Genomic DNA, 12588 nt, shown 5'->3' on the forward strand with positions numbered 1-12588 from the left:
GACGAAACAAACTTAGAGAGTTAAGTTCATGAGAAGTTGGTGTTGGACGTCTGGCTCAGTTGAGTTTGTCTGAATGAATTGGGATCGTCAAACACGTTGTATCCGTCTGCTTCAAACGGATAGAACGTGTGAAGATCGTTTCCGGGAGATCCGTCGACCTTCACACGCAACGAGCTAAACTAATAAATAAAAAAGTTGTATGATAACGTATATTTAGCCTCGTTTGGAAGAAAAGTTATTAAATTGCGTTTTGGTCTGTTCGACGCGTTCTTAGTTCGACGTTTGGCCCAACAGACGATCTTAACTTACTTTAGCTCGACCTAAATTAGAGTTTGGTCAGGAGTACCCAACGGACTAGGACTACTAGGCCTAATTCGCCTTACATTCGTATTCTCAGGAATAATCATGAAGTAGTTTGTAGTCGAGGAACATGCGTCAGGGGGAGATTCTCCTCTTCAACTCGTGTATGAGCCCCGATTTCTTGCTGGTTCCGGACCATCAAATAGAATAGGGAAGTGGTGTATTTACGGTGTGAGTTTTATAGTGGCTACATGTACCTTGGTTTTTCCCCAATATGGGGTGGTTGTTCATTTAATGTTCGTTAACACCCTGAAGAGCCTTCAAAGAACTGACGAACAAATACTCGCGAAAGTCCTGTTGACAGCACAGCCATTGGCCGTTCTCACACTAGAGACGGATCATAAGTCTGAGAAGGGTTATCCATTGGATAATACGCGTCAAACAGATAATACGTCTAAATTTGAAAATGAAACGGTTTTAATTGAGGATAAACAATGCAATCCTCCTGACTTTGTCCAGCTGTTTATCTGTCAATTTTGACAGATTTTGAAGATAGATTATTCGTCTTAATACGGGTGAAGGGGGCAAAGGGAGGATAGAACGAGAACCACGCGCTACTCTTGCAGCACAGTTGTAGGTCACGTGATTGTTAATCGGGAGACTGGGTTCAAACACGGTTGGACCGTCAATCCGGGACAAGGAATGACATCCTGCTGGGTGAGGACAAATACCTTTGCCTTAGCTTAGATGTTCTCAGCCATGAGGTAGTGATGCTGAGGCGTTGGGCTTGAATCTTACACCTGCTCAATCTTAGTTGCGGTAATTGACTGGAACTAGCTTACAATCGAGGCTCATTCATATAATTACCACACATGAGGCTCTTTTGCATGTTAGTTGGAGTCACCTATTAACAATACGAATGCGGTCTATTTAGTAAAAGCGTAAATAAAGACTCCGCTTGTCGAAAACAGCATTCGCGATTTGCACGTCTCTTGTAATACACCTTGTTTATCCCCCCAAAATTTTGCAGAACTTTTGTTTTTAATTTCTAATGGATATTCCAGTCACCTCAAGAGAAATTGAAGACAATGCATATACAAAATGTTTGGGGGGCAAACAAGGTGTATTATGGGAGATGTGCAAATGGCGAATAGAGTCTCGTTCCGTTTGTGAGGTTTAGCTGTCATTGTGGGTGTGAAAAAGGATATCAAAAGGGATGGGTGGGTGTCCTTCTTCATCATTTGCCACTGTGGTAAAAAAAAACTCAAAGTGGCATTTACAACATGACAACTTCATTTCTTTCATCATCCTCACTACACCCATGTTCGAAAAACAAAGAACAATAAAAAAAAAACCTCTCTTTTGTGTCAGTAGGACTAAAACCTCGCCTCTCGCTTTCTGTCACCAGTACTCACAAGTCTTTGTCCTTGGTCCCCTACTGTTTACCGATACTCGATGCGCAGACGACATTGGCTTATTTGTTTCTTCCAAATCCATTCATAGCATCTAATAACCCATGCCCGAAAAAAACACATAAAAAGCCCTGCTTATGTTAGTAAAACTTAAGCAGAAACGTCATTGTGGATGCCAAATCCTGACAGCTGCGCAAGTTTGTATTGTCCATTATAAGACCTTGTAACCCTTCTTTTAATGGCATCTTTGTTCTTGCCCTTTTTTTAATTTTAAGGTTAGTTCTATCAGGACTGCCTATTACCCCGGAGCTAGCCTGTTCTTAGACGGTCTTCTTAGCCTCCGTAGCAAGCGTTTCCGTGCGGTTTCGGGCAAAGAGGGACGAGGAACGAGAGCGCGGAGTTCAGATCCGTGGTGACCGGAGCGTGTTTTAAAAAGCGTACACGGGGAAAACGAGGGGAGGTTTCCTCTCGCTTTCTTTTCCTCGTCATTTTTTCGCCCGCGCTATTAGGCTCCCGGCTCTGTATTATCCTGGATTCTACTGAGGCACCCCAGCATGAAGGTCCGCTGCTTTCTTTTGTTTGTTTTCTTTGTTTTTCTGTTTTGTTTTTTGTTTTTTGCTGCTGCTGCTTGTTTTTGTCACTTTTTTGCGTTTTGTTGTGTCTTCTTCACCTATACGTATCACATTAGAATGTAAACAAATTGTTCCATTTTCTCCGCATCCCAGTCCTCTGTCCGCTCTTCCTTCATTTCACCCTGGTAATTTTTCACGTGACACATCATGTGACAGCGTTTGACCAATGAAATCATCCCTTCATGCTTCTTACCAAGGGAACCGAGGCGGAAGCGCTTCAGGGAAGAGAATCTGTACAATTTCGCGAGGAACTTTCAAACTTCTAGCTGTTTTCATCAGTCTTGCAGTCATGGGCTGATTCAATCTTCTCACCAAGCGTTTCCTTATGCCTAACTGTATCGATATGGAAGCAAAGATGGCCTCCACGTGGCTGCGTTTTCGTTGCAAGATTCCTGAAGTTTAGGTAAACATTAAGCGTAAGCTTATTGAATTTATAGTCTAACTTTCTTCCTGTAAATTCACAACGCCTCCGTTGTTTTTACGTTCGAAAAGAAAACTGCAACTTATAACTTTTCTATTAGGCCCTAAGGCATGTGCAAGCAGTGATCTTTCTGCAGTCGAGTACGCGAGACATATCGCGTGACTCTGAAGAATTGAAATGCGTCTTGCATTGTAACTTACAGCAGAACCAGCCATGCATTTTACAGCTTCTAAGTTTTCTGACACCTTATTTAAAACGGTCATTATGATTTGGCCCTTCGATGTGGCCAGTCAATGAAGAGATTTACAATCACGTTTACGGCAGATGCCAGACGTCAGACTCAGGTTGTGAGTTTCTCATAATTAAATTATTAGGGAATGAGCAGATGAAAACTTTGCAAAATAAAAATTATATTACTGTTTTCCTCTTATAAGCGCCTGGGCTCTTGTGACAAATTTCGGCTAAAAGGAGGCGGGCACTTATTGGGAGAAGGTCACTTATTAAGTTTTCTTTTCAATGAATTGTAGCTTTATTTTAGCTAAATTTTTAATAGAAAAGCAAATTATGTAAACGTTAAGCCAACATTATTGCCAAGAGTGGTTGGTAATTACAAGTGTACCATAGCCCCATTACACACTTTACATGTGTACATGGATTGGTTTGCTTATTTTTATCGCATTATTATCATGAAATATTGTTTCTCTCATCAATTAAGTGGAAATAGAAACATGTTTTCCTTGTATCCTAACTATTTAAGAAAGTGGAGGGGTGGGGAGGGGCCCAGAGGGGTAATCCAGATTTCAAGTGACAGGGATGATTGAAGGATTTTTTGTGGTTTGGACATTTTAGACTCTGGGATTTTTTTGGGGAGAAAAAATTGGCGAGCATTTTTTCTGGGGGCTTGATTTAAGAAGGGATTTTTTGGGTATTCAAAACAACCTGAAGATTCAGATGGTATGATGAATAAACAAACACAAACATTCAATTTCTGTTGTTCGTATTTTTCGAGTTATATCATTTAAAGCCTTCTCCAAATTTTAAGGCTAGAAATTTGGCATGGGATTTTTTGGGGTTAATTTTTGGTCCAGGAATTTTTTGGAGGTTTTGTTGGAAGCCCTAAGGATTTTCTTGCGTTTGATTTTTGCTCCCATTTGATCATCCCTGTCACTTGAAATCCAGAGTATCCCCAGCCCTGGGGGGAGGGGGAGCTTATTTACAAGGGGCGCTTGTTTGATATTTTATATGTACATGTATGGCCTATGAGGTGGGCACCTTTTTGGGGGACGCCGGTTATTAGAGCGTGAGTTTATTCTAGGAAATACAGTAATTACCTAAAATGTGGCAATGTGAATATCAAAGTCCTGTACACTGTACGTGATACAAGCATGAAGCTACAAACCATCATAGAATTGAAGTAACTTAAAGAAGGTGTTACAAATACAAATGGAAAAAGGTTTATTACTTTTCCTCTTTGAAATCCTGGAGTCACATTTGCAAAGCCTACCAGTCAAATGCCCTGCTACAGTACATGGACATCTTGGCTGAGTGTGGGAGAGGGGGGAGGTTTATTGACTGGTGAGTAACAGTACCATCAGCAAGGCAGTGCTGCAGCACTGGTTCTATAAAAGCAATAATTATAATAATTATATGTAACTAAGTGAACTGCTCTTTGTCTTGACGCATTGCCCTTGATTTTATTATGAAGGTTCCTGCTACCAATCAGTTCAAATTTCATGATGTGTGGGTTTCAGAGGTCAATGATCCATGTACCAAGCTTTGGTAAGTTGTTTTGAATTATTTGATAATTTTGTCACAATCAGAATTTTATTCCTTCAGAAGAAATGTTTAGTCTTATAGTATTAAAATTCCCTGGGGTGGCGGGGATGGGGACAGGGGGAACACTGAAGGGAAGTTTGGGTAGGGGTTTGTTGCCAAAAGGCCTTCAAACCTTCATCCCATTTAAACAAAAAACCATTCTCTTCACTTCCCTGTTTAAGATAAGAAATCTCATTTCATACTGGCATCAAGGGATTAGATTAAAATAATAATAATAATGGAATCACACTTGTAGACTGTGGATCACCAAAATATTCACACACTGTTTACGTTATGGTCTGTGTAAGAACTAGGCAAAAGAACAATAGGCCAGTGCAATAGCGACAGTTACTTTTTAGGTGCCAATTTCTCTAATCAAATTAAATTTGAATGCTCTGATTGGTCAAGAGGGCAAAAAGTGCAAAGTTTGAATTTTAGAAATGAATTAAGATAGCAAAAGGGTCATTCAAACATTTTTTTATTTTGTCTACTGCTTTGATATGTTGAAAAATATAACATATCTAAAATTTAGAGGATTTCTATGCGCCAAACCCAAGCAAAGTTAAACTGATATAAAATTACATGAAAATGGCACAGGAATACATCAATCGGCGACCTTGTAAAAGACAGCTACTTCGGCTCTCACAAAGGAAATTAAATGTCAAAACCATGATTGGAAACAGCAGTAATTCAAGTTCACATGGCGAACGCGCTAAAGCCGCGCATTTTTATTTTGCCACCATAAAAAACAACAATGTCATAAAATGATGTCTAAGGGTTATAATCCTAATGGCCCGCATTTGAATAAAAAGAAGATTGTCCATACAGAAAAAAATTCATGGATGTTCGGAGAATTCGGTTTCAGAAGAAGCTCTCTTCGCAGTCTTAGATGTTAAATATATTATTAGTCTAAATATCTCCACACATTCTGCAAAACCTACTTTCATTCTTAGAAAAAGTAAAGGCAACAGTTACAGTCAAACTTGTATGATCTTTCGTACCGGGTAACACTCAAAACTAGAGAGAGCTACATTTGTATTATATATGATAACTAAGCGGTTTCCTTCTTACAACTGTTATGAAATTACAATCACAAATTTCAATTTGTTCGTCTTAAGTTGCACTTAGTTCGACGGAACAGTCTAAAAAGAAAACAAATCGAATCAGAGAAGAGTAAAGATACACAGAATACTGACATTTCGAAAAGGACAAAATAATTACCAGTCACATCATGCGGAGATGCGAAAATTTATTGGGTTCAGCTTACCTCAAGGTCACTCAGGCGGCTTCACATCGCTTTAAGAAGTTTAATTTATTTCTGTATAAAGAACAAATCTATCGCTTCTACTCTTTGTGCCCAGCCATTCTCCACAATAATTATTACTCTGAATCATCACTGAATCAAAGCGAGCTCCTCTTGATAACAATCATAAACAACTGCTTCAGTCCTACTTGTCCATGTAGCCACTTGACGACATGTTGAGGACAGCTGCAAATGCTGCTGCAGTAGGAATTTCATGATCACTCCAATGATAAAAGCAATAAACAATCGATAAAGGGAGATATGTAGATTTAAGCGATGAAATTGACTATATTTCTTCGGGTAAAAGACAAATTTCCTCGTATCTCAAATATCACATCCAAATGGTTCACAACAAGGTCAGATGCTTGTTGCATGTTTTCCGCTCTTACTTTTGATTGGTGCATAGAACAATGCCTTAACTTGGCCGCGAGGTAAAAGATAGAAGAATGGGGAAAATAAAGCTAAAAAAAGTTTTTTTTGTCACGTTTCGCGCTGTTTTTTTTTGGCAATTGTTGAATTTCAGCCAATCAGAACCCTTGATTTAATTGAAATTAATGATTAAAAGTTAACACCTTTTAATCGATATTTTTGCCATCTGCCTGCCTAGTTTTTACGCTGACCATTACTAAAAGCTCAAGTTTAATAAAAGACACCCTGTTCAAGGTGCTAAATATTGAAATTTTTATTGTGTGGTTCCAGAAAATATCCATACCCCCACCACGGAAGACACTTTGATTTGCACCCCCCCACCCCCCAGGATTTTCCGTTCCAGGGGGTCTTTGATGACCCCCCCTCCCCCCAGGAATTTCCAGAATTTTAAAATGGGGACTTCGCTTACCACACTTTGGAAATTCAAAGTAGTTTTGGCACTTAAAAACAAAGAAAGTTAATACTAACTCAGTTATGAAAATACGGTAGAATTTTATTACAACAGTGCAGCGTAAACGTTTGTTAAGTTTATTATTCAGCCAAACTTTTAGCTTTTTCGCCATCACGTTTGCAAATTATGTCTGTGTTGTTTTTTTGTAAGCTTATAAATTAAGCTTAAACACTTGGTTTGCAAAGTTTAAACGTCGATTGTTCTACGTTTTTGTGTTTACTGCGACACGAACGTTATGAAGAGAATGTAAGTTTCACCCACTTAAACAACTTTGCAAACGGTAGCAAGAAAAACCCAGAAACTTACAAGGTTCCTGTCTGGCTGTTTTTATTTCTACAGATTTTGTCAGTTTCTTCAGGTTGACTATTATTTAAGGGGCCGAAAACTTCACCAACACGTACATGCCAATGCGCTAGATTTCGTGAACGTCGTCACGATTGCAGAATTTACTAGCCAGGTAGCCGGGCCTTGTGAAGGTCGAGCAAGAAATGGGAACGAAAGTATTCTCGTCTCATCGCATTTTTCATGAGTTTCCACGCACAGTAACCGCTGATAAAACATGAAACCTATCAAAAATGTGTGTCATGCATGTCAAGGAAGCGAAAAGGGATACTCAGTGAACAGAAGTGAAAGCACTTTAATGTCGGTCGGACGAAGACGAGACGAAGACAAGACTCCAGTTATGTCCGCCATTTTCAATCGTTTTCGACTTCGTTCCAAAGACACATCGTTCTTCTGGAGATTGTAGCGCTAGCGAACTCAAAGAAAAACAGAAACATTAAAGCTAATGATGTTAACCTCATGTCAATGGCCAGGAGTACCGACTTTTTTTTCAAAACAACGTACGTAGGTATGTTTTTGTGCTTGAGATCGATCGTACGTTGCTTTCAATGTTTTGTACATGGTCTGTCACCCCTTGGAAAATAGTTTCCCATGAACCCCCCATACCCCTCGGAAATTACTGCCTTTGAACCCCCCCTCCCCCTCGGAATTTCCAATGGTCTTCCGTGGGGGGGGTATGGATATTTTCTGGAACCACACATTTTATAACTTGTTTAAGACGTAAGGCCCCCATAAACCCTACCCTGTTCAGCAGAACATGCCTGTTTAGGTTAACCCTTTAAACCCTAAGATCAAAATTTGAATTCTCATTTCTTGCCCCCTTTCATTCCTTACAGAAGTAGTGGGAAGAAGTTGATAAAATATCAAGCAAATTCATCTTGTGTGATTATGTCCTTAATTCTCATGACCCACGCTGTTTTACAAAGCATTGATAGTACAAGAAGACATTTAATGCTGGTCACTCTTAGGGCTTAAAGGGTTAAATAAATGAAGGATGTCTACCCTCCCACCGGGGAATGTACACCTCAGTATCCTTCAGACAGTGGAGTCCAGACTCCCCTTCTTCTGTCAGCATACCCATGGGATAAATACTCTTTTGAAAAAAGCATTAATTAATGCTAATAAAGTTGGGATAGAAAGAGGTTATCCTTTTGAAAAATACACTTTTAAAAAGAATTAGATTGTTTATATGTAGTTGTAATGCAAATTAAGTTACCCTGAAAGTGCCAGCCCAATTATCACTAATTTATTTATATCTTGCCTTGTGGCTTTTTATTTTGGTGGTTTTTGACATTTTTGTGGTTTCCATCAAGATCCACATACAGCTGTAAGAAATAAACCTGACCCCCCCCCCCCACTCCCCCCAGTAAACACATTGCTGCAAAAAATATGACTTCCTCAACTGTAATAGCTTAGAAAGATAATGCAGTATTTATTTTTTTGTATGTGAAATCTTTTCTCTGGTTAAACCTGGCCCCACAGTTGTACAAAAGGTAAATAATTCTATCCACTGGATAAATCTCTATCTGCTGGTTAGAGATTCATCCATAGGACTATCCAGGGTTTAAACAACCTGGGCCAGGACTATAATATTATTTTAAACCTAGTTTGGTTCAGTATTTTCTTTCTTTTGTAGCCCATGTTAATCATACAAGTGTACAGTAGTGTATAGGTGACAATGAAATTCTGGTTTACCCTGAGAACAGATTTTACCTACAACATTTTCAAATGTTGGTTTACCTGTATTTTGACTCAAATATAAAATGATGCAGTTGTTAAGATTCAGAAGGGGAAAGACCAGACCGGACCAATCCCAATAATAAGTTGTTGCAAATTACAAAAAATCACCAATCCACAAATTATATAAATTAAACTCTCACAAAAGGAAAGCGTCAAATATGGTACAGTATGTGGTCCTTGGTCCGCGTCTAAAAGTCATAAACTTGAATATCTTACCTGAATCAAAATGTAACGAGCTGAAATACTCCCTGAAGATAGCTTTTATTTTCTTCTCGATAATCCTGAAGTTTCAAGTTCCAGGCATAAATATATTGTTTGGAGTTGGGAAAAAAAGTGACCGTTTTCGATGGTCCTTGGTCCGTAAATGTGGTCCTTGGTCCACGTCTCAGATAAGCAGCACGAAAAAAACGTAAAAATGTTATAGTTTCCACACGAAAAAGTGATTTTCACAATATTTCATGTATTTTTTTTCTTTTCTTGATGCAATAAAGCTAAAGTTTTTTTCGGAAGATGTTGTGAGTATAAAATAATCTGCTCTTCTTTCAAAGACTTCAGACAACAGTCTCCTCGAGTCTCCCACAGGAGCGTTGACGAGCGGTTTTCAGCGTGGTTGAAAATAATTACCAAAAACTCTGTATATATTCAAGGTATTAAAAAAAGAGAACTTGTAGACATGTATAGGGACGATTTTCAAAACATTCTTCGAAAACAAAGGCTGTCGCTTTTTATTTTGCAAAGTTTTATTCAACCAAGGTCATAGGTCGCGGACCAAGGACAGCTAAGCGAAATTGGTGATATTTTTCAAGAGTCGATAAAACAAAAATTTCAGAGTCTAAAGCAATATGCTTCCAACAGCAGAAATAAGTTGATCTGAAAACCTGTTCTGCAAAAAGGCACATCTTCCTGTTACGTTTTATTTATTCGCAGGCTAAGTAATTATGACCATGTAATTCACGGTGCCGCAAAAATCCAAACTTCAAGAAAGGCAAATTAACCTACCTGTCAACAAACTCTAATTTTGCATCTTCACCCACAGCAAGAAAGCCGAAACTCGAGAATGCTAATCAGTAAATCACGATATCTTTCATTATTCAACGTATTCTTTTTCTCAACGAAATATTTTATCATTTTTTGAAAAGTCGCGGCCCAAGGGCCTGGCGGACTTGCGGGGACCAATGACCACATACTGTACTTGACTCATGGCACCTTTCTTAAGTTAGTGTACTTTCTTTCTCTGTTCCTGTTATAGTGTTCATGTCTGCAGTGTTAAAGGATTTTTAGGATTCCTGTGATGTCCAGGCTGATGGAGGTAAGAAAAATTCATTACCGTATTTACCCGCGGATAGGCTGCACTTTTTTCCTGAAAAAATGGGACCGAAATTAGGGTTGTGGCCTATACGCGGGTACAAGCGTTTTGACACCTCATTAATATGCAAGAGATCTCACGGTCGTACACTAAATTGGCGTTTTAATGTTTGCTTTCAATTGTTACTAACTTACAACACATACAACTAAACACTAAGTCCATATCTTCGAAGAATCTTGATTTTGTCTTTAAGTATTCTGTATATAAAATGTTAGTGAAAAGGCGTTTCAGTTTATAGTTTGAATATTGTCACGTTCATGTAGAAATTATTGCCAAAAATAAATTTGACTTGAAACGCATTAGCTGTTGTTGATTTCAAACTTCGGTTTATTTATCCTGGTACTCGACCTCACTATTTTTTTTTCCCATGAAAACCATTGAAAGTTTGGGGTGCGGCCTATACGCGGGTGCGGCCTATCTGCAGGTAAATACGGTATTTGTTAGCTATAGTGTTGGTCAAGTGAAGGTTGATTTTTCTTGGTATCTTACAAGTTGTAAGGTTTGAGGTGTGAGAATTAGTTCTAGTTGTGGTTTTGAATGTTGGTGGAGGGATGTTAATCATGTCAGACTCTGGATCAGGGGAGGTCTGATTTGAACCCCCTCTTTTCCTTCTCATGATTTTTAACTCAAAAAAAAAAACCTGCAAAGCCAGTTTTGCCAGGTTCTCGTTATGCGTAGGGGAAGAAACTTTTCCTTGGGGGTGGGGGGGAATTTAAAGGAAGTTTGATTGTGCTGCTGAAACCCTTCGATTCTGACCCTGTTTAAAGGCAAAATGCATTCAAATATTATTGCAACCCTGTTTAAGACACTAAATAGTGAAATTGAATACTTTTTTTGATCCCATAAACCTCTACCATGCAGAGCACACATTCCGAGTGAGCCAAACATGAAAGCCCCCACCACCACCAACCCCCCGCCGAGTGCGTCTGTCCATCTGTAAACTCCTAAGGAAACCATTTTCCATATATAGAGGCGAAGAAACAATGCAATTGTTAATGACGACATATTGTCAAGACTTCATGACTAATTTCAGTTGCGTGCGTGATAGATCCACTGTTTACCCATTTTTCCGGGCAGTTTTTTGAAATATGCCCAAACTTACTTGTCAACCATTTAAAGTTTTCATGCTAAAAATAAATTTCACTACAATATCGTTCAAGAGCAATACTAAATTCTCAGTGATTCTAATAGTGCGTAATTAAACATTCCTTTTGTATGTTACCAAGCACAAATTGTAAGACGGATAATACATAACTATAAATGTATTCTGAGTATTTTTTCCTGTCTTTTTGCGTTTTTTCCTTTTATGCAACAGGCATGATCTGTAACATCTAAAAGATGAAACATGATCTAAGACGTCAAAAAATTATTTCATAGAAACAATCTCAAAAGATCGTGTGTATTATCAGAAATTACAGGAAAATATGTAGTTTTTTCAAAAATATAATTGTTTCTTCTAAGGGATGACATATACGTGAGCAAAAAAATGGTAAAAAAAAAAATTGAATAGTATTTCTTTATGAGCTTTAATTCTAAATATCTGGTAAAAAGGTACCATTATCAGACTTACTAAAAATCTAATATAGATTTTACTAAGAACATATTTTTTTTCCGATTTTTGTGGCTCACAGCCACTTTGATCTTAGTCAAGAAACTATTGCTCACTTTACCTCTCCTCTCACAGGTCTTTAATTTTGTGTTTTTTTTTAAACTGGCTACATACCATTGGGAACAATGCTGTGGGGGACTAGTATCCCATCCAGGGAGGGGTGGGGGAAGTTGGGCTGGGAATACTTCTTGGCAATAGACCTTTTTACTGATACAGCGACCATATTGAATTAATTTGATTTAAGGAGTATTATAGGATGCCCAGGGGGCATGAGCACATTTCGTTTGTATTTTTAAGCATTTTTCGGGACATTTTTTCGTAAAGCTTTCTTAGAATAAGATTGTAAAAAATATCCTTGTGCCGTGTTTGGATGTAATAATGATTGCCTTTTTCCCGACAAATATACAGTGAAAGACCATATTTCTAATACCATACATGCCAACCCTCCCAGATTATCCAGGAGTCTCCCAGCTACGACACCAATCTCCCGGTCTCCCGTACGGGTCGCTTTATCTCCCGGATAAAATCATCTTTTGAGCTTTTCTGTGCCTTAGTTTGAAGTTTAGCCCATTTTTAGTTCAAAACTTGAATTTTTCTTGTTCGTAATACTGTTTCTGAGGCATTTTACACCTATTTAGTCACTGACAAAGATTATTTCTGGCATCAAAACGATGATTGCGAATTTTGATGGTATCTACTTCATGTAAGACTTGATATAATGTCCTAAATTTCTGGGGGTAGTGGGCTAATGGAAAACAGAGAGTCTCT

General features: G+C 38.4%; 2 protein-coding genes across 5 annotated transcripts in view; both read left to right on the forward strand.

Moving 5' to 3' along the window:
• LOC140924631 (uncharacterized) overlaps window positions 1-12588 on the forward strand; it is a 412059-nt gene that overhangs the window by 322055 nt on the left and 77416 nt on the right. The window lies entirely within an intron of this gene.
• The window catches only part of LOC140924632 (uncharacterized), a 135491-nt gene continuing 133002 nt past the window's right edge, over window positions 10100-12588 (forward strand). For both annotated transcript variants that reach the window (XM_073374654.1, XM_073374656.1), the window contains exon 1: window positions 10100-10154. In XM_073374654.1, the coding sequence (XP_073230755.1) occupies window positions 10137-10154 (18 nt within the window). In that variant the 5' untranslated portion in view covers window positions 10100-10136. The remainder of the gene's footprint in view (window positions 10155-12588) is intronic.

Source organism: Porites lutea, chromosome 14, assembly GCF_958299795.1.
Source record: "Porites lutea chromosome 14, jaPorLute2.1, whole genome shotgun sequence".
Taxonomy (NCBI): domain Eukaryota; kingdom Metazoa; phylum Cnidaria; class Anthozoa; order Scleractinia; family Poritidae; genus Porites; species Porites lutea.